The sequence below is a fragment of the Telopea speciosissima genome, chromosome 9 (genome assembly GCF_018873765.1).
Source record: "Telopea speciosissima isolate NSW1024214 ecotype Mountain lineage chromosome 9, Tspe_v1, whole genome shotgun sequence".
Taxonomy (NCBI): domain Eukaryota; kingdom Viridiplantae; phylum Streptophyta; class Magnoliopsida; order Proteales; family Proteaceae; genus Telopea; species Telopea speciosissima.
The window spans coordinates 8,432,284-8,454,806 of record NC_057924.1 but is presented as its reverse complement, the minus strand read 5'-3'; the positions used below and the strand labels follow the sequence as shown (position 1 = coordinate 8,454,806).

At 37.7% G+C, this 22,523-nt stretch overlaps 2 protein-coding genes across 2 annotated transcripts; one reads left to right on the top strand and one right to left on the bottom strand.

Annotated features, from left to right (window-relative positions):
* Nucleotides 1-6,415: 6,415 nt before the first annotated feature.
* On the top strand, nucleotides 6,416-16,123 carry LOC122641153 (calcium/calmodulin-regulated receptor-like kinase 1). Its single transcript, XM_043834487.1, has 8 exons — nucleotides 6,416-6,627; nucleotides 7,445-7,805; nucleotides 8,816-8,969; nucleotides 13,660-13,786; nucleotides 14,599-14,684; nucleotides 14,779-14,850; nucleotides 15,096-15,299; nucleotides 15,536-16,123. The coding sequence occupies exons 2-8, from the start codon at nucleotides 7,498-7,500 to the stop codon at nucleotides 15,866-15,868; spliced, it is 1,284 nt and encodes a 427-aa protein (XP_043690422.1). The 5' UTR covers nucleotides 6,416-6,627; nucleotides 7,445-7,497; the 3' UTR covers nucleotides 15,869-16,123.
* A 737-nt stretch (nucleotides 16,124-16,860) lies between these two features.
* On the bottom strand, nucleotides 16,861-20,066 carry LOC122639738 (anthocyanidin reductase ((2S)-flavan-3-ol-forming)-like). The gene is made up of 6 exons (XM_043832668.1): nucleotides 19,885-20,066; nucleotides 19,139-19,305; nucleotides 18,827-19,027; nucleotides 18,532-18,691; nucleotides 17,339-17,552; nucleotides 16,861-17,116 (listed from the first exon to the last, which is right to left on the bottom strand). Exons 1-6 carry the CDS (start codon nucleotides 19,994-19,996, stop codon nucleotides 16,975-16,977), a joined length of 996 nt encoding a protein of 331 aa, XP_043688603.1. The 5' UTR covers nucleotides 19,997-20,066; the 3' UTR covers nucleotides 16,861-16,974.
* Nucleotides 20,067-22,523: the final 2,457 nt, after the last annotated feature.

The following is a 22,523-nucleotide window of genomic DNA, read 5'->3' as shown; positions in this document are numbered from 1 at the left end:
TAATTTAGATCCTCTATTGCCGAGCTGCCCAGTAGGATAGTACTATCGAGACACAGCAAGGCAGAGAATGACCGCCTTATCCCTGTCCAATTTGAATCCGTGTATTGTGTCATGTCATGTAGTCTAATTTGAGGTTATATATCATAAACTAGAGAAAGCTCCATGAGCCATTTTGTAGTTCTTGTATATACTCTTCATTAATTATTGGGAGTGTCTAAATGACACATTGACATCTCTATAGATTGTATTTTTTTCTTTTTAGTTTGTACATTCCACTATGTTACCAGGGAGATTAACAGCATAGCTGACTCTCTGGCCAGAGGGCTAAGTCTATTACAAGTAGGATTTCCTATCCCATCGCCTCTCCTTGATTGTTTGATCTGTGTAATCTTGACACTGAGCGTTGGACTCGATTCAATAAATAGTTTTCCTTTTACCAAAAAAAATAAAAAAAAAGACATCTCTATAAACTATAGGTGTAATCAGTCCGTGATATTTTTTTTTAATTGTCCCTTGTCTTATTCTAAAAAGTTCTTTCAGATAGGAGGCAAAAGGGTTTTCAAAAATAAGTTGAAATCATTGTATCATTATCAAAATGTGTCATGTTAATATGTTATACACATTTTTCGAGTTAACATGAAAGTGTTATTATTACTCTCCTTGAAAAAATTGTGTCATATTAAAAGGCCAAAAAAATAAAATTACAAATTATTTGACACCTTGAACCTTACTTCCATTTGATCTCTTAGGCCACACCTTGTGCCTTGCTTCCATTTGATGGATAGGTACCTTGCAACTCATGATCATTTGTGTTACTCCAGAGGAGATTATTTAGAAAAAGCATGACTGACATTAGAATGAAAATTTCACTTCTCTGTGGTTTAAAGCAACATATCGTAGACATTCAAACTTTCTCTTGACTTGATCCCTACGTTAAGTACACTTAAGGTCATTTCATTATGGAAATATACTGGTTTCATCCTCCCATGGATGATGGAACATACTATTATATCACTTGTGAGGGTGTTAACCGGGATGGTTCTTAAGTGGTTTCGGTCCAAAGCGGTCAATCCATAATCGTTCCGTTTATTAAATAGTTTAGAGAATTCGATTTCGTTTAATAATGGCCGGGATGGTCCGATTTCAGTTCTCTAATGGTTCTAGATATTCAAATACTCAATTAAGTCCAAAACCTATATACCTGAATATATATTTCTAATCATACAAATAATTGAATATATATTCTTAAATTTACAAATAATCAAACATCTATCCTCATTTTTTCTTTGTAATTACAATATAACCTTTATAAGTTATAAGTATAAAGTATTAATTAAGATGAAATATGTATCTTAAATGGGTCCTAACTATTCCGGTTCTAGTCAGTTCCTTATTAATTTTTGAATCAATGGAAAACCATCTCAAAACTGTCTTGTCCCATTAATAATGGATCTCAAAACCAACTCCAAGAATTATGGTCCTTTCAATTTCCACCTTTCTAAGGGGGCGCATTGGTCATTTCATGTACGATTGTATTTGGGTGCAGGTATACATCATGCTGTGTGATCGATTAGCGTTCTTTATCCCTTATATGATGTTTATCTGTTTAAGGCTAAAGATTAGGCGACTAGTGGAGGGTAAGGGCCCAAAGCCACAGCCACTGTTTGTCTAATCACTGGCCCTACCAGTGTTAGTTCACCACCACAACTAAGCGTCCTTGGAAACATTAGGCCCAGCAACTCATCAACAGATAACCCAACAAATTTTTTTTGGGTAAATAGATAGCCCAACAAATTAGATCATCTGATTAGGTAGGTGTTGCTACCACCCCTTAGGGTGATTATTCGAGTTCTGTAAAGGTAACAAGGACATTAATCTTGTTTAATTATATGTAGGTCCTCATCTATGATCAACATGCACCATGTGTGACATGTATATGGTTAACTTAAAATCTTTAAGACTATGACTTTAGATCTTATCTTTATTAATTAACAACTAAATATTGATGAATCATTAGTGACGACAGCATTTTTTTGTCGTGTTTCAAGATTAAATAAGATGCTAAAGTAGGCTTAGATATTTCTTGGGATATCAGCCCAAAGATTTTGACATTCTTTCTCTCTCCTCCATGTGTGTGTGGTTATTTGATGACATGTGTTCTTTTACTTCCATAAATATTGTTTCATGCACTTACCCTTAATAGAAGCATGAATGGACATATATGAAAACGAAAGGATAAATGTCATTACTGTTGGGGTTGGGTATGTCTAGTATTTTGCGGGTTCACATAATTACTATTGGGTCTGTTTTTGTAACTGGACGTGTTTTGGGTCAATTACATGTACATGGGTAAAATTGTAATTGTGTGGAGATTAGGATTTTGGATTTCCCAATATATTCTCTGTGTAAAAATCCTAGCAACAAGCAAAAGGGATCACTTTGTGAGGTGGCAAATGGTGTAGAGAGTTTTTTGAGAAAATAGTGAAAAATATCTAGTTCTCTCGTGTAGATGTAGGCAATCTTACCGAACCATGGTAAATTTATTGCGTTGTGTGTGATATTGTTTACTTGAGTTCTTTTTCGTGGTTGCACATTCGTCCCCGGCAAGTGAGATTGGTGGGATTTGAAAGGTGAAAAAATTATGGGGGTGGTTTATAGGTATTTGGGTATCCTCTCCTTAACCGCTAGGTTTTGAGGATGAGTTTTACCCAAGTCCTTAACAAGTGATATTAGAGCCAAGGTTGTGGTAGGGCCAAACTTGAGGCAAATGCCAAGGCCCGAGAACTCGGTGTGATCTCGAGATGCTCCCATGCGGAGGGGGGAGAGATGGGAAAGATCTCGGTAGGTTTCAAGCAGAAGGCACAAAAACTAGTTTCACATCGAATATGAACGGAAAATATGGGGAGGGGTTTATGAGTACTTGGGCACCGTCTCCTTAACGGTTAGTTTTTGAGGATGAATTCTACCAAACTCCCTAACAATCACCTAACTGTACATGTATGATAGGTGATTCAAAACATCTACATTTGGTTGATGTAATCAAGTTTGCTTGCATGGATGGCCATATGTAGTGAGTTGAGGTTGGGAGGCAAGCCTTGCTCGTGAGACATGGCCCAATTTGACTTTTTGTTTATACACATTAGAACCAGGGGAATTGGCTGGAGTTCCACAAACATTTTTGACATAGTTGAGGCTTACATTTGGTTGATGTAATCAAGTTTGCTTGTGTGGATATATTTTTGACTTGGTTGAGGCTTGATATGAACGATCACTCCCTTACCTCAATGGATAGTTAATCCTATTTTAAGCCACATGGAGGCCTCCTATAGCTAACAATCTATGAAAAGGAAAGCCCATATATATGAAGCATTTTATAGGGGATGGTGCTATATTAATCTTAGTCTTAAGAGGGGTGTCTGCATTCAATTTTAAAATTAAGCTGATGTTGTGCAAATCTTTTACCATTTTTTAATGGGGGAGAGTTTAATATATGGACAGTGTGCACTTTCATGCCTTGGAGGAAGGGCACTATGAAAAAGCAATAAAAATTGGAGGTATATGAGATATTTTATAGGGGTGGTGCTATAGTAATCTGAGTCTTATGAAATTAAGTTGGCATGGTACAAGTCTTTTACCTTTTTTTTTTAATTTTTTTGTAATTTACCCAAAAAATGAAATAGTTGCGCTTTTGTTTCTTAATTATCTTTCAATAGTTTACTTTGCCTTTTCTCTATATCCTGGAAGTGCTTGCGTGCACTCTCCATGGTCAATATATCGACCTTTGAAAAAGAAAGGGATCGACTGCATTGTGCGGCCTACTAATAGAATTTTTGAATGAGTCTTCTTAGATTCGTTAAGAAAAAAAAAAAACAAGGGAAAAGGATTTTCTATGGGGGCAATGAGAGCGCACTTGGAAGCATCATTGAGGACATGATTTCTGCCATTCATTGGGGTGGGATTAAGGCTGTAAACGGATCGGATTCGGCTCGGATAGTGCTATATCCGCATCCGCATCCGATTAGCTATCGGATGGATTTGGATAGTGCTAAACGGATATGGACAAGGATACAAATCGGATATTTTATCCGTTTACATGTAAATATAGCTTTTCGGATAGCTATAGCCTATCCGTATCCGTATCCGTTTAGCTTTCGGACTGATTCAGATAGTGCTAAACGGATACGAAAACGGATTTTAACTATTCATTTACACCCCTAGGTGGGATGGTCATTTCATCATCACTATGTCTGAGCGTATAATGAAATAATATATCTGAGCGTATAATGAAATAATATGTTTAATGTTTACCAGAAAAAGCAATAAGGGAAATAATGAGACTACATATTTATCCACGAGAAAGATTATAAGAGCAAAATATACATTGACAATGTGTACATACAAATTAAAAAATCATATTAAAATTAGGGGTGTAAATGAATAGTCAAAATTCGTTTCCGTATCCGTTTAGCACTATCTGAATCCGTTCGAAAGCTAAACGGATATGGATACGGATAGGCTATAGGTATCCGAAAAGCTATATTTACATGTAAACGGATAAAATATCCGATCCATATCCGTGTCTGTATCCGTTTAGCACTATCCGAATCCGTCCGAAAGCTAATCGGATGCGGATGCGGATATAGCACTATCCGAGCCGAATCCAATCCATTTACATCCCTAATTAAAACATAGGGTTGATGATATTTTCTATGTTTCTGGGCAATCTGTGGCTAGACAAATGGAGATTCAAATCCTCTATTACCGAGCTGCCTGGCACCATCGTGTTGCCCAGATACAATGAGGCGTGCAATAACCGCTTTACCTCCACTCGGACAAGGGTAAGACGATCATTGCACACCTTATCGTGTCTGGGCAGCTCGACAGTAAAAGGTCCAAACTGAGACAAATGATGGTGGCATTTTCACCATCCAGGAAGCGGGCGCGGCCTGGGCCTCCGGCACAGAAAATATTTCCATTTAAAAGATGCGAACAGTAAAAACTTGGTTGTATTCGAACGTGTTAGGGGGGATCAAGTCCCGTTGGTTGTAATCACGAATCACCTACTTTATGCTTCTTAATGTTGCCCACCTGTCATTGTCAAACGTTCTTTCTATTTTCTCCTCAAATAAACAACATTCCTCTTCCATAAAAAAAAATCTCCTTTTCTTTCTCTCTTAAAATTTCCTTTTAATAAACCACATGTATCTTGACTCTGAATACCCCTTCGCCGTTTTTCTGATTAAATGACTGAAATAGCCTTACACTTTTCTCTACGTGTATCACGAGGTTTCCACTACTGTAGGGAGAGTCAACCCATGACCATCAGGTCGTAATGAAGCAACTTTATTGTTATGTCAGAGGATTACCCTTTAGTCAAGACATAAACTAAATTGATTAATTTTTGACAAGGAAGCGCTTAGTGTTGATTGTGGATCGATTCAGATCAAAATTGGCTTGAATCGTTTTGAAAAGCCTTAGAATTGGCAATTCAAGGAATATTCCAACGATTCTGATGTTTTTATCCAAAAATCAATCATGCATATTGAATTGTCGTTGATTGCAATCTGAATCGGGGATTCCCAATCCTACTTGGCAATTCTTGTAACCCTATGTTCGACACACCCTTATGTTATTTGTTTGATATTTAGTCCTAATTGTTAAAAAACTTAGGTCCATTGTGACCAAGTGACCACAAATTTGAGTTTGAAAATAAGCTGCGACAAATAACCCTCTCCAGACCCTACAGTGGCAGGAGCCTTATGCATTGGATACGCCCATTCAAAAACTTAGGTCCATGTTCAACATCTCGATTCCTACCTATGGGTCATTAACATTTGCCAAACAGGGATGTGTCTTAATATATTGGCAAACGTCAAGGGAGGCGCTGATAATTTTCCTTTTCTTCTGATAAAAAGTATAATAATCTCTAATCATTGGATTGGTTTCATCAAAATTCGAATCAGATCGGACGATCTAGGATCATGCAGGAAGCCAAGTCAAAATAGGCATGCCAGCACCGTCTTCATGCTTCTCCTCTGTTTTTTTGTTTGTTTCTTTTTAAAGTCAAAATTCGTATTCCGAATATCTGATTGGTTATCCTCTTACGTGAGTGAGAGGGGATTCTGGAGAAGATAACCTGTCTAACTGCTCCTCTCGTCCTCATGAGATGCGTTAGGTTTGACCGTTGATCCATTCGTTTGCGACAACACGCTAACCATAAACGATCAACCGAACACCATCGTCGACTCTAGGAAGTATGGAACATTGGAACCAACCACGGCAACCAAATTACGGGTATTTTGGGGATACAAAATTTTCACTTTCTAGGCGATTTCTATTATGCCAACGGCGTCGCACCGGAATAATTTTTTTTTAAAAAAAAAAAAAAAACCCATACAAATAATCACTTTTTTCTCTGCTGTCTGCCTGTCTCTGCGTTTTTTCAGTGTAAACCAGAGGAGAAGAACATAGATACCGTTACGTCTCTTGAGCTGCTCAGTTACCGCAATTCAGCTGGCTTCGTCTCTCAAATTTGTATCTCATTTCTAATCCGATTCCTTCCACGCACTTCGTTGATCATTCACAGAGTGTTCGATGTTCTTCCTCAATTGATGTGCTTTTGAATCGGTAACTAGCCTTCCTAATCGTTACCTTTCGTTGATAATCTGTTCTCTATTTTTGATTTCTTTAACATGTTTAATGTTCTTTACGGTGTTAGGTTATTGGAATTTGTATGTTTTCTTTCACATTTTTTGTTATTTTAATCTCTGTATGGATTGTACTAATGAGATCCCATTTCTGTTTATGTTTTTTTTTTTCTTTTCCCCCTCGCTTCAATGTCTGTTAATACAAATTGACTTTATGTTGTTCATTCGGATGTTTTATTCTCTAAATTTCACGTTGAAATGAGTGAATTATTGTTTGGTTAGTAAGGCTATGAATCCCAATGTCAAGCCATATACGGCCAGAATTTCTGATGATGTCTTTAATGATTTGCAGTTCTAGTCAGCTAAGATCAGTGTGTATTCAAAAAGCTCAGTTTGCTTTATTTTTATTCACTGATTTTACGAGCATTAGTAGAGTTCCCAACTGTAGTTAAAGATCTATATATACCGTAGGATCTCACCGTTTTCTTTCTTAAGAAGTTCTTTAATAATCTTTGTTTTCTCTTGGGAAGGTGTCCATTTCATTCAGATGAGAGCTACTGAACTATCAAACATTCAATTTGTTCCTGTCCTGAATTCTTAGGGTTTTAGTTAAATGACTCTCTTTCATGATTTTGACAGAAGTTAAGCCTAATGAATATAATGAGGACTTTTTCCCCCTCGTCCTCTTAATAGATTTCCAATTCAGTTATTAAGTCAGCAATCCATTATGACAAACAAAGAAAATATCAATATGATCCAATTTCATTCTGCTTGAAGATTTGTTGGTCTTTTTACAGGTCTGCCAATGGAGCTCAGACTTGAGTAGGAACAGCCTGTCAGGATCCAGGAGATGAAAGGCGAGTCATGGGGGCTGACAGTTGGGATCTCAATAGGGGTGATAATTGGAGTTATTTTGGCCATTTCTGCCCTATTCTGCATTAGGTACCGGAGGAAACATTCACAGATAGCCAGCAGCAGTTCACAAAGGGCTGTCACAGTCCCTATCCGTACTAATGGCGCTGATTCGGGCACAATATTGTCAGACTCAACCGTGGGTCCGGAATCTCCCAAAGGATCTGAAATGAGTGGCTTCTCCACGTGGCTGGAAGGACCTAGGAGTGTACTGTCTGCGTCTGGAATACCTAAGTATTCTTACAAGTATGTTATATATTTTTGTACTAATAATAGTCTATTTGAGCTTCACAGAACCATATTTTCATTTCATCACTGATTTCAATCTACTTCTTTTCTTAACAAGAAGACACCATTGGAAGTGTTGTGTCTGTGCCATGAGAAGGATATCATTCACTTCCTTTTTGATAATCACTGATATTTATGATGATAGTTTTCTGCATGTTTTCTATGCAAATTTTGTGCTGTCAGTGGTATTGATCCTTGATCTTATTTATATCACAAGCAGTGGTTTGTAGCTAGTCTCTTTATACATAGACTACTGTAAATTCTAAGTAATCCTTGTTTTTAAGCACAATAAATTGAACTTGCTGGTGGTTTACTTAGCTTCTGTGTATGGTGTTCTTTGCCATCTATATCTTGAGTTTGGAACCAGACAAATAAGGACTGAATTTAAGTAGGTACTAGAAGGTGAAAAGTTTGTGTTTGCTTCTTTATGTATTGTTCTGGGGTAAATATCTCAAAGTAAAGAATAGGTAGTTCAAATGTTGTGGCTAACCACTTAGTTCAATCATATCTCATCCTGATGCTCTGCAGTTGATGTGATTACTGGATCTAGTCAAGTCATCAAGCATCAATAATTAATGCGCAGAAAATAACTACTGGTCTACAACGCTCAAATAGAGGAAATATAAGTTTTCCTCACTCTACATGCATGTTCCAGCTCTGGTTTTTTCTTCTGATTTGATTTAGATGACATGTATATGCAGCAAAGAATATGCTATGGGAACTTCCATGTTGAACTTGTGGTATTTTTCTTTGTATTGTTCATTATTTTGTTCTCTGTAACCTGCAACTCTTGGTTTGCTATGATGGTGAAGATTGTAAAAGTCACCTTGCAATGCTTCTCTCTCTCTCTCTCTCTTTTCTTTTTTTTTTTAAATTTACTTCCTTTCCAATCACCTATTAGGTATAGTAAGATGTAATCCTTTTCTTTCTCAACTATCAGTTAACAATAGCTCTGCTGATGCTTTCAGAGATCTTCAAAAGGCGACTCACAATTTCACAACGGTAATAGGTCAAGGGGCATTTGGTTCTGTGTACAAAGCTCAGATGCCAACTGGTGAAACCATAGCTGTTAAAGTCCTTGCTACTGATTCCAAGCAAGTGGGGAAGGAATTCCAAGCAGAGGTAATATTATCAATATTTTAGGCATTTAAAATACTGAATACATGCGCAAATACATAAAAGCCTGCGAAATTCCAACCTCACCATCCAAATGTTGACTAATTGATACAATTTTTTATATAGAAGTTCTGTTCCATGTAAATTATGATGCTTAGTTAATATACTTGGATTTATAAACATGGTATAAATATGATTGTTGGAAACATGAAGTGATGCATAACAATAAAGATCTTTCCAGATAAAATTGGTTTCACATAAGTGCAAAACCTCATCTGACATTGTCAAATTTCAGTACCTGTGGAATTCGTTCTACTTGGTTATCTTGTGGATAAGTGTTTTACTGGAACAAAAGCTTTGGCACCCTTAATGCAATACAAATTTTCCATGACATGGCTACCTAGAAAGAAAATATACTGAAAAAGATGCAGGAAAAAGAAACGTAATCATTTTTTTTTGATTGGTAGAATACATATAAATACCAATTATATACTAAGAGAACCCAAAAATAGAAAGAGCCACATTCAAGAGAGCCCTACAAGGCCTGTGAAAACTGGACGAATCTTGTACAGAAATTACAAAAAAAATTTCTGCTGTTTGCCCCAATGTCAGTTGTTCTCCACCCAAAGAGTTATCTTCTTTCCAGATGCACTATTAGTAGCTGAAACAAAGCTCCATAGTTTTTTTCTTTTTCCCATGGGCTGGAAATTGAATACTTCTAAAAAGATCTTTCATATTATTGGCAACTTATTTATTAAATATATGCTCTTTTTTTTTGGGTGTGTGTACTTCATACGCAAAATAATCAAGAATTTGGTTGGGGAGGTTTCATGTTGATTTAGTAGGTACTAGCGTTCCCAACTCGTTGAGATGCCTTAACTTGCCAAATCAGTGTCAACCTTCCACCACTAGTATTATGAGTTGGAATTTAGGATATGAAGATGAGAAACAAAGAAGGAAGAAGATGAGAGAAGAAGACAAGGAAAGGGAAGAGAGTGGGTTCGGTGGAAAGTTGGGAGAGTATTCTCAACTCTCCCATATATTTATTCACTTAACTTAGAAGGCCAAATTACATTCTTGCCCTCCATGCTAATATAAGATAGCTAAGGGAGGTAAAAGGAAAAAAAAGAAAAGAAACACATTACATCAAATTACAACATTATGGGCATGTGTGTAAAATACCCTTATTAATTCTAACATTATGTATCGAAGGTTTCTATTTAATCCTGTGTTCTTATAGTATGGAAGTATACAACAACAACTCAGTCTTATTCCAACTAAATGGGGTCGGCTACATGGATACTTACAACAAAATAGGGAAAACAAAGGTCCTCACAAAGTGTGAGTAAAGTACGAAAAATGAAGAACATAAAAGAAGAAATGATAAAAGTGATAAATGGAAAAATGAAAAATGAGAGTAAGAGGAAAGAGGCAAGCCAGGAAATCAAGAAAATCTCAGCTACTTGGTGTCGACAACGTGGATAAGGACCCTCCAATAGGCTTTATCTGAGGTCATACTTGGCACAAGACCCAGACTTTGCATTTCATTCTTCACAACCTCACCTATGGTCGTTTTGGGCCTGCCCCTGGTTCTTTTAGCTTCTCAATCGGAATCAGGTCACTCCTCCTTACTGGAGCGTCCCTAGGCCTCCTTTGCACATGACCAAGCCACCTTAGACGACATTCTCGGAGCTTGTCGCTGATCGGGGCAACTCCCACATCGGCTCTAATACTTTTGTTCCTCACTTTATCCTTCCTAGTTTTGCCACACATCCATCTTAACATCCTCATCTTTGCAACACATAGCTTTGCTTTGTGGCATTTCTTAACTGCCCAACATTCTGCCCCATACATCATAGCAGGTCGAACCACAGTCTTGTAAAATTTTTCTTTAACCTTTAAAGGAATGTGTCGGTCACACAGTACTCCGGTTGCCCCTCTCCACTTCATCCATCACACTTTAATTCTTTTTGAAACATCATCATCTATATCACCTTCTTTGTGTATGATAGACCCCAGATATTTGAAATAGTCACTTGGTGGTAACTCTCTCTCCTCAATTTTCACTATGTCATCATCCATCATAGTTTGGCTAAAGTTACACATCATATACTCCGTCTGTGATCTACTAATTTTAAAGCCACTTGCTTCCAAGGTCGATCTCCACAACTCTAACTTAGCGTTAATCTCTACTTTTGTCTCATCCACCAAAACAATATCATCGGCCAATAGCATACACCACAGTACTTCGTCTTGGATGTTCTTGGTTAATTCATCCATGATAAGGGCAAATAGATAAGGGCTTAGGGCTGATCCATGATGTAACCCAAGTACCCAACCGTAATTGGGAATTCCTTGCCCTGGCCTCCCACAGATCTCACACTAGTCACCACATTCTCATGCATATCTTTAATTTCATCTATATATTTATTGGACACCCCTCTCTTCGTAAGAACATGCCGGATTAGATCTTTGGGGACTTTGTTATAGGCTTTTTCTAGGTCAATAAAGACCATATAGAGGTTCTTCTTGCTAGCTCTACATCTTTCCATGAGCTTCCTCAGTAGATGGATAGCTTCAGACATGGATCTACCTGGCATAAAACCAAATTGATTCTTGGAGATATGAGTCTCTCCTCTCAGACAAGTTTCAATAACCTTCTCCCAAAGTTTCATAGTATGACTCATTAGTTTTATGCTTCTATGGTTATTGCAGCTCTAGACATCACCCTTATTTTTGTAGACCGGAACTAAAATACTTCTCCTCCAATCATCTGGCATTTTCCTTGTAGTCATAATCTTGTTAAATAACTTGGTTAACCAATAAACCCCACATGATCCTAGGGCCTTCCACACTTCTATTGGGGTCTCATATGGGCCTGGTGTCTTGCCCACTTTCATCTTTCTTAAGGCTTCTTTCACTCCAGCTACACTAACCTTTCGTACATATTTATGATGTGTAGTGTCTTGATGACTAATGTAGTTAACTGAATCGACCATATTCGAACTATCTCCATTTAGAAGTTCACAAATATACTCATTCCATCTCCTCACAATGTCCTCATCCCTTACCACTACTCTTCCATCCTTCCCTTTTATACATCTCACCTAGTCAAAATCTCTACTCTTCCTTTCTCTCAACTTAGCTATCTTATAAATAGTTTTTTTCCCTTCCTTTATGTTTAGATTATTCTAGAGCTTCTCATATTTCCTCGCTCTCGCCATCCCCACCATCTTCTTAGCCTTGTTTCTGGCCTCAATGTACCTCTTTTTATCTTCTGTTTCATTAGTCCGTTGCCAAGTCTTAAACCTCTCTTTCTTGGTCTTGATGGCTGCTTGGACCTCCTCATCCCACCACCAAGTCTCCCTAAGGGTCTGACGCCTAGCCTTTGCTTTCCTTAGAACTTCTTTGGCAACCCTCTTAATATAAGTCATCATCTCGTTCCATATCACATTAGTGTCTCCCTCTAAGTCCCACTTTCCATGTTTGACCACATTTTCCATAAATGTGCCTAGGGACTCACCTTTTAGTCTCCACCATCTTATCTTAGGGTACATAAGTTCCATCCTTCTACACTTCTGTGCACCGAGGCATATATCTAAGACCACTAGTCTATGTTGGGTAATTAGACTCTCCCTAGGAATAACCTTACAATCCTTACACAACATCATGTCTGCCCTTTTAGTTAGGAAGAAGTCTATTTGACTGGTATGCATCCCACTTTTGTAGGTAACTAAGTATTCCTCTCTTTTTTCAAAGAAAGTGTTCTCAATGGAAATATCATAAGCCACCGCAAAGTCTAGGATTGAGGTCCCCTCCTCATTCCTATCCCCAACCCCAAAGCCTCCATGGGCACCTTCATAGCCTCTACAATCGTTCCCAACATGGCCATTCAGGTCACCTCCAATAATAATCGTTTCATCTTGACCAAAACTCTGCACTAAATCATCCATGTGGTACCAAAATTGGCGCTTACTACTGTCATCCAATCCTATCTGGGGTGCGTATGCGCAGACAATATTGATAACCTCATTGTCCAACACTAATTTGATGGATATAATCCTATCACCTAATCTTTTGACCGCCACTACATCTTTCTTTAAATCGTTATCCTCTATTATCCAGTATGGAAGTATAATAATGAGAAATAAATTATGGTAAGTGGCTTAGTGCTATATTTTGAAGAAAAAAAAAGTTTGAATTTGAAATCGTAGTAATATGAAATGAAATATTTACTATGTCTTTAACCCTTACCATGCACTATTTCTGCTTCTACTAAATGGTCTCAACAGGATTTCCGATGCCTAATAATACAAGATTTTGTATACCCTATAATGTTTCTCTTTTGTCTTGTACAATTTCATTTAGTTCTTGGCTTGGTGGCACCTTTGATTTGGTCTTATTCTTTACTGAAACCAGTTTTTTGTCATTATACTTTTCAAAGGGGTGGGGTGCCTTTGGGCCTTCATGATCAGTGAGAAATTTCTTGATATGAGTGCAACATGCAAGCCAATTAGCCTACTTATTTTTAGCTCATGACCATAACCATAAGCCCCCCCCCCTCTTTAAATTCATGCCTTCAAGTTGGGTTTTGCTTATCAAAAAGTTTCACACTCAGGAAATCAATTTTTCGACCCACCTTCCAAAATAACTTCACTTGCTTAAACACTTTATCTTTTTCCCCTTTTATTTTCAGGTTCTGTTACTAGGCAGATTACATCATAGAAACCTTGTGAATTTGGTGGGATATTGTGCAGAAAAAGGCCAGCATATGCTTGTTTATGTGTACATGAGCAATGGCAGTCTTTCATCTCATTTATATAGTAAGTTACCACTCAACTGATTCGTCACTCTTTTCAATTGACAGAGGAGGCAAAATGTAAGAAACAGTTGTATGAGAAAATTCTTATGGATTTGATGGATCCAATTGGTTCAACTTTTTAGTTGTAGTGTTATAGATATGAAGAATGCCTATAATGCATACTTGCAAAATTAAAGTCTATGAGCTGGGGTATTTGTAAAAATTCTTCAAAATTTTGTGGTTACAAACATCCAATTCGTTCAACTTTTTAGTTGTTGTGTTGTAGATTTCAATGGTTGTCCTACCTTTTGTGATGCACGCCTATGTTGCATACTTGCATGATTAAACTCTGTGAGCTGGGATATTTGTCATTATGCTTGGATGTGAGGCATTTTTAAGATTTGTCTTTCCTTTCCTGTCTGGGAAAAAAGTGTCCCTATCCTTCACTTTTATTTTTTATTTTTTATAAAACCCTATCCTTCACTGTGATAGTATATTTTTGCTGCTGCACAGCCCCTGAAAATTTGAACCACTTTGGTATTGTCCAGTTCATCCAAAGTTTTGTTTTTAATGTTACCATATTTACTTGATCTTAAAGTGAATATGTATGGTCCCATGTATTTGGCTAGCTATGACTTTCTAAAGCCATTTATTGGTGCAGAGGAAAGAAAACTATCTTCTGTATTAGATCCTTTGTTTTTTTTTTTTTTTTTTGTTAGAAGGAAAATATATATTAATAAATTTGAAAAATTTTAACTGTATTCTTAGGCCTATTATCCTTTTTTCTATTTCACATACACTTCTGTTATCAACACCTGATGACTGAATCTGCAGGTGCAAAACATGAACCTCTGAGATGGGATTTAAGGGTTTGTATAGCTCTAGATGTAGCAAGAGGTTTGGAGTATCTTCATGATGGGGTAAAATTTTTTCTCTCTCATGAAAAATCCTCTGAACTTTGAATAAAACTCTGATTATCTGTTTATTGGGTTTTATTCTTTTCTCTTACCACAGGCCATTCCACCTGTAGTGCATCGGGACATCAAATCTTCTAACATACTGTTGGATCAGTCAATGAAAGCCAGGGTATTATCAAAAGCTACCTTTCTTGCAGTCTATTTATATCATGGCATTGGTTTGCCCCTCAAATAAGATCTTATATATTCCAGCATTCTTGATTTTTCCTTCTTTATGATAAGCCCAGCCTTCTTGATCTTTCCCACAAACTGATGCATATTGAACATAGGGAACAAAAAAAAAATCACTCTTATATTTGAATGCTTGGGCTTCTTTGGCCCGTGGATCTAGATAATAACTAATTTTTTGAGCAGGTGGCTGATTTTGGGCTTTCAAGGGAAGAGATGGTTAACCCACATGCATCAAATGTCAGGGGAACCTTTGGTTATCTTGATCCTGAGTATGTATCAACGAGGGCGTTCACCAAGAAAAGTGATGTTTACAGTTTTGGGGTTTTGCTCTTTGAACTTATCGCTGGTCGGAATCCTCAACAGGGTCTTATGGAATATGTTGAACTCGTAAGCTCTCTCTCTCATAATGTGATAGTGATTGAAAATTTATCAAATGAATTAGGCACTTGATTGCCAGTCATTGCTATATCAGGTTAAGCTTGCGTATTTCTGCTTATAATACTGCAAAGCCTCTATTGAAAATGTTTTGAGCTCTACATTGCCAAATATCCATCAATATTTATATTTTATTTGCTACTGAGTATTTAGTGGTGAAAATATTTATATTTCATGGTGATGGTTAGGCGGCATTGAGCACTGAGGGAAGATTTGGGTGGGAGGAGATTGCTGATTCTCGGCTTGAGGGAAAGTTTGATGTGCGAGAACTCAATGAAATTGCAGCTCTTGCATACAAATGCGTTAACAGTGTCTCAAGAAAACGTCCTTCTATGAGGGATATTGTGCCGTCACTGTCTCGAATCCTTAAGTTGAGGGACAATAGGAAGAATCACAAGCGAGCCCAATCTGCTTCAATGGAGGATGCCTACAGCGATATGGACCAATCAGGAGCTCAGACTCCAACTATAGAACTAGCGAGAAAATCCATTGATAGCACCGCTCACCATCCCGAAGTTTGATGGTGATTCTATCGTTTGGCCCTCTTTTTAATTCCTAATTTTTTTCCTTTGCAAAATTTTGATTGTGATATATCTTCATTGTAATGTTAGAGAAACTAAAAAGGAAGCCGATAATTTGTAGTCATCGTTAGTGAGTCTCCCCTACATCCTGATTTCCTTGTATCATATTACCATTTGTACATTCCCTATCTTTAACTTGGGGGAAAATATTAATTGTTCATTCGTTTTTTATTGTATATAATATTTTTTTTTTTATAAATTTTTAACTATTTGTTACCAGTTTAGTTCATGATGGGTAACTGTAGGTGCAGCTTGTATCCCCTATCTGAGAGAGAGAGGGCACACAGGATGCGAGGTCTGAATGGTAAGGGTTAAAGTCCAGTTGGATACCCGGCAGCCATCTGTTAATTGTATCTTCCCCTGTATTTTTCAGCCATCCACGTATTAGCATGCACCCTCAGATTGCTGTGGATCAACATTACTAAGCACTTGGATGCATGTACTCTGAAGTCTAGGATCTAGATGATCTTATGAGTCCCTGTGTAGATCAAGTTTGCTAAGCATTTTAAACCAACTAGCCAGTTCCATCAAAACTCTGAAGCATTTTGACCTCCTGACTGTTTTGTGGATTACTTTCTTTGAACCACCATTCTTTCCAAGGAATTGCCGCATGCATCTGTCGAACTTCTTGTGATACAAGTAGTGAACCACAATTTCGATACCTCTATTAGGAGAAGTGAGCCAGAATTGAATTTATCTGTCTTAGTTTTCTGAATTAGATACCTTACGGTTCATATGATTTTCGCTATTATTACGCGGTGTACTCTCAATCATTAGTCAGCGTCGTTGCTGCTTCAATTTTAGTTTCCTGTTTTGGGCTTTGAACTTGTTTCTTTTTAATAGGAATCGGATGTACTTGATGTTGAAGAGGGAATCTGATATGTATCTTTACTGTGTATATATATAGGGGGATAGAGAGATTTGTGACTTAGAAAAAAGATCTATTAGAATTGATATAGAGAACGATGATGTTATTCATAAAATTTTAGTAGCAAAGCCAAACATAGTTGGTACTCAGAAGCAAATAGGAAAACCAGGTGTATTCATCACTGCAACAGTCCCTTAGCCTTGAAATACTCAAGTGACTGGTCATATATTTCTTCGATGCCATACTTGAAGCTGAACCCTTCTTTAACAAGCTTATCAGAGGATATGATCAACTTGGCCTTGGTGGGGAATTCTCCAAAACTGCAATTGATTGCACAAATGAGAGCCACTTCACAATGCTTTACTATATAAGAAAGGTTAAGCACTTGCTCTGGATGCTAGATCTTGTACTAGTGAAATGTTCAATAAATCTGTATCTCTATTCATCCCTTGCTCAGTGATCAAATGATTTGATCAGTCTAAGTTTCATAGTTAGAACAATTCATGGTAGTGAATTATGATGCTTGGAAGAGAGAAGCTTACTCAGTGGGGACTTTGTATTGAGGGTATCTTTTGCTGAGGAACTTGGCGAGCTCAGTTACGCAGGTGTTGACACCGCAGCAGTTGTATCGACCAGAAGCCGATTCCTTCTCAGCTACAAATACATGAGCTCGAACAACATCTTCCACATGTGTTATTGAGATCGAACCAGACAGCATTTGCATGCCTTTCATTCCGTTGATCAGGAATTCATCCCCTACATAGTACCAGGAAATATATCAGTCAGTGTAGTTTCCCGACCCGAGTTATTTCAGGGATGACCATAAGGTCCGGGAAACCCAGGTCTAGCCATGGTTCAAGTTGGTTGTGATCCGAACCAATTTCGCTCTGATCTGGAGCAGAATCAGCCCGGACCAAATAAAAAACCATACGGGATGATCCGGATCCTTATTCTGGGTTTTTTAATCCTAATCGGTTCAAGTTAAGTCGCTATTTTTTCCTTTCTGGAATTATGCATATACCAAGTCAAACTGAAACCGGACCGTTTAAGTGTTTGGTCGATTTTGAGTCGGTCTATTGTTGGTTCGATCAGTTATCGATTTCTTTTAACAGCCCCTTTTATCAATCTATTATCAGCCTGATGTTGATTTTTCATATATTAGAAGGAAAAAAGGTGTAGGGGTTTTTACCCTTTTGTTTTTCCTTTTGATTTTTCGGTCCACACAGTCGATTTGATCAGTCCAATCGATTTTGGTCCATAAATGTTTTTAAAAACCATAATCAATACTGACCGATAATGAGTTTGATCAGTTTCGAATTGATCCAATCGGTTTCAGTCCATTCAACCGGGCTGGTCTAATTTTTTACACAAGAATGACAGACCGATCCCATATCCGATTTGGCATTTTGGCCTGGATCGGACAAATTTACCTCTCTATCCTTCATTTAAAAATTTATTTTTACATTTTGACCCTTCATCCTACAATCCATACGGGATCATCCAAGAATCGGGGATCGGGACCCATGATACCAATCCAGATCCGGCGATTTCGTGGATCTATTACCGATCCCTAAAACCATGGCTGGTTCCAGGTAGTTGCAAACATGAATGAATGTGTGGGTCAAATCTTTATCCTCTCAATACCACTGCCCGTATCTAACAGAGGGAGGTGGATCACCTACTTGACGTCAAGTACGGACAGTGTAATTGAGAGGATAAAAATTCGCATAGGTACCTGTGAGCAGGGACATGGCGAGACAGATGCTGCTGGGAACATCAGGAGTTATAGCGGGACCAGCCATGAGACAAGGAATAACAGTGACGAGGTCGATTTTGTTCTCCTCTGCAAATTTCCATGCTGCCTTCTCTGCTAATGTCTTGGACGCTGGATATCCCTGCAAATTCAAGTTTGATTTCATTCCCACTATCTTTAGGTTTGGGCTCTTGTGGTTCAAGTTCAAGCCTTCAGGCCTCTGTGGAGGAAAAACCAAGACTTGAAACTTAAGAAGAGCAAGGAAGGAGAAAAGTACCCAAGTGGGTGGTTTCTCAGAAGCCAAGAAATCAACATCAGTCCAGCATTGCTCGTCCATGACTAAACCTGTTCCAGTGGAATTGTTTATGGATACCGCAGCTGCAGAGGATGTCATGACCACACGCTTTACTGTCTTTGATTTCACGCAAGCTTTCAGAACATTTAGTGCCCCTTGAATTGCTGGCTTGATCATGTCATTCTATTCATCCAAATGCAAACAAGTTAATAATTAAGAGTTGAAAGCTTAGATATTGATTTTAATTTCTTCTGTAAGTTGTACTAATGGCCACTCTCTCTTTCTCTCGGTTACCTCTGGGTCTTGAGAAGCAAAGTGTACTGGGGTCGCCAAGTGGAAGACAAGGTCACAACCAGCGAAAGCAGCATCAAAACTCCCTTCATCAGTCAGATCAGCTTGAAACAGTTTTAGTTCACCAGAACTTTGTAGCTCCAGCAGGTGAGAGACCTTCTTTTGATTGTCTACACCCAGAAAATAAATAAAAGTTAGAGCTTTGGTTGGATTCACATAATCTCAATTTTTATTTTGTACAATCAAGCAAAGATAAAGAACTGCTTCGTATGCACAGATTGAAGGGTAGCTTCGATTCGCTTGGTTATAATAGAATTCTGATTTCTGAGACTGAAACAGGGGCATATACTGTCGTCCACTGACTTTAGAGTTGAGAGTTTCAGAGCTTCAGAACCGAACTCCATTGTTATCAAGATTCAAGACCCAAATGATTTCTTTTCTTCCTTCTTTGGTTTGATAATTCCCCAGTCACCAATGAGAGGGAAAAGTTATGAAGACACTATGAGCTCCATGTGGGTAACTGGTCGAACAGGTGGGTCAGGAATCCTGCAAAGAAGCACTTCAACAAACACATGAACTGCAGTACTACACTTCATTAGTCCTTAATGATCACCAACCCAAAACCAAACTCTGTTCAGCGGGAAGCACCAGAGCTATAAAAAGCCTTTAAAGCTTCCAAAAAGAAACCGAAAGAACACAATCTAAGAAGGTAAAAATACATTGAAAGAAGAAGAAGATGAGGAACAAACCAGGATCTCTGACAGTAGTGTTGACGGCATAGCCTTTCTCAAGCAAGCATTTGATGAGCTGTGAGGCTGCATAACCAGTGCCTCCAGTCACACAAGCCATCTTCTTTGCCATAGTTTCTGTTGCTACTTCCTCTGTTTTAGGTTCACCAACACTTTCCTTCTCACACTGATTAATCTCTGTTTAAGTTCCCTTCTTAAATAGATTGTTACACCGATCTACCTCTGCATCTTTCAAACTTCCATCACTTCCATGTTTATAAAGTGGAGAAACAAAGAACCGAAGAAGAAGGTGAGCACGTGATTCCGTCTCCTCGTACCAACAAATCAAACCATCTCTGCCCTCTCTCCTCACTTGACCAACTACTTAAATTCTTAAACTGGGATTATTACCCCTATAATTAAAAAGATAAACACCCCCCCATCCTCAATGAATAGTTAGGACTATATTAATCACCCTAAAAATAAAAATAAAGCCTTCCATTTGGAGAATGGTTTGATGTATCAGTATAGCTAACTACTAATCTTGATATCGTGTCGATATCCTATTGGTGAAATCATTCGGAACAGAAGTACAACAGTCAAAAACTCGAATTTTAAGAAAACCAGGGACGAACTTGTTTGATACTGGTCAATCTGTATAAATATCTTACTAGTTTTAAAGGTGACAGATACCCAATTCAATCGGAAAAATTGTGCTGCTACACTTGCAGCAGGAATGTTCCTGCTATAAGACTAGCAGCCAAGAAAATGGAATAATACACTTCCCCTTTGGGTTCATAAATACCTTCCTAAATTTTAATATTTTCTAAAATAGCATTTAAGATCCCATTTCCTTGGCTGCCAACCTTGTAGCAGCAACATTCTTGCTATAAGTGTAACAACAAAATTATGTCCCAATTCAATACCATGGACTACATGCTCGTTATACTATTAGTGTTGATTCTCTATTTTAAACCATTTAACTTAGGGGTTTGAATCGTTTACAAACCGTTAAACCGATTATATTTAACTTGACTAGACCATTTATATTAAGTCTCTATATTAGTAGATATATAGATATAGAGACTTAGTATAAAAATGCACTTAGAATTTAGAATAGATATGCAAATATGCAATTAGAAGAACCGTCCCCCCCCCCCCCCCCCTCCAAAAAAAAAAAACCATTTTAAAGACCATTTATGAACCTTTTACCTCAAATTGGTAACAAAACCAAGATCGAAACTATTTAGTAAATGGTTTTAATTTCACTAACTGGAACCATTTAATAAATAGTTTGGTTTTGGTTTCTGCCTACTGCTCTCTGGGTTTTGATCTCTCTGAATTGAACCATTTATCACCTTTAAGTAACTTTCTTCTTTTGCAATAGACCCGGGGCATGAACATCCTCAAAGCATGTCCTCTTTTAATCTATAAAAGGACAATAGGAACACAAGCAAAAACATTTGTCTGATGGCATTTCCACCTTTCATGGGGTGGCGACGATCATTTTGCCCCCTCTATTTCTGGACGCAAGGTGTAAATTCCTGGATAAGGTTCTTTTTCCCAAAAAATTTGTCTGAATACGAAGACTATTGGTATGCCTTTGTCTTACATAATAAGGGAATCTTTTGTTTTTTTGTCGAACATAATAAAGGAATCTTGTACTACAAAGTGCTCGCAAGCCCAATCTTGTAAAATGGAGGACCAGCACTTCATAAGAAAGACACATTGATTGGCATTTGTAACCCACCTTTTTAACTTTTTATAAATGGGTTTTTATTAAAGGGCAAGGAGAACGAAAAGAAACTGCCCCCCCAAGGAGACTAGTGTGGAGCAAGGTTCTAAAACCCGGGTTTCGATTAGCTTTCGACCAGCCAGAAATCGAGTTCATCTCTATTTCGATCATATCTCAGTGGAAACCTGAAACTTTCTCTAGGCTGATTCGAACCTTGGTTTTGAGATCCAGAATTTGTTTTTTTGCCCTAATTCTTGCTGAGTTGTCTACTTTTGACATTTTAAATCCAATTCATGCATTAGTTTCACACAGAGAACACTAAAAATAGTACTTGTGGTTTTTATCCAAGTTTAATACTGTATATTGTTTTTGGACATAGCATTGAATGAGGTTTGTCCAGAACACAGCACCTTCAATATAAATTAGATTTAAACAATCTTGGATTTGTTAGAAAATTTTATTATTTTTTTTATAAGAAATAAAAAGAAAGTTTTGTTTTAACAGCTTTCTAACAAATCCAAGATTATTTAAATCTGATTTATATTGAAGAAATCATGTACCAGTCAAACTTAATCAGATTCTTATACGCGAACCATCCGAGTCGCATGCTAAAAGCCTCACAGATGGAATCCACTCACTTTCTTGGATCCCATTTGTGTGGCATTTAGCGTATGAGAATGGTTCCTGGACGATAACCTGAACCATTCTCAATAAGAGCAGCAATAGTGGTGAGTGGTGACAAAAGAGGGGTAGGGATAGGGAAGAAAGGGAGTTGGTGAAAGAATGGTTACCTAACCTATCCGCTCTTGACTTCACGTGTGGTTGATAGATGGGAATAAGTAATGAATGAATATGGGTAGATATCAGGTGTGGTGTTGTTGCAATTAAAAATCTAAGTTTAAAGTTCCTTAGATTTTTGGTCCCC

What these genes read in the sequence shown, in the direction of transcription:
- LOC122641153 (XM_043834487.1), top strand. Translation starts at nt 7,498, where the DNA reads ATGAAAGGCGAGTCATGGGGGCTGACAGTTGGGATCTCAATAGGGGTG. An exon ending in TGGAGTATCTTCATGATGGG is followed by an intron (nt 14,685 to 14,778) that starts GTAAAATTTTTT and finishes CTCTTACCACAG; the next exon opens with GCCATTCCACCTGTAGTGCA. An exon ending in ATCAGTCAATGAAAGCCAGG is followed by an intron (nt 14,851 to 15,095) that starts GTATTATCAAAA and finishes TTTTTTGAGCAG; the next exon opens with GTGGCTGATTTTGGGCTTTC.
- LOC122639738 (XM_043832668.1), bottom strand. Translation starts at nt 19,996, where the DNA reads ATGGCAAAGAAGATGGCTTGTGTGACTGGAGGCACTGGTTATGCAGCC. An exon ending in TTGCTTCTCAAGACCCAGAG is followed by an intron (nt 19,028 to 19,138) that starts GTAACCGAGAGA and finishes TTGGATGAATAG; the next exon opens with AATGACATGATCAAGCCAGC. An exon ending in CAATACAAAGTCCCCACTGA is followed by an intron (nt 17,117 to 17,338) that starts GTAAGCTTCTCT and finishes AATCAATTGCAG; the next exon opens with TTTTGGAGAATTCCCCACCA.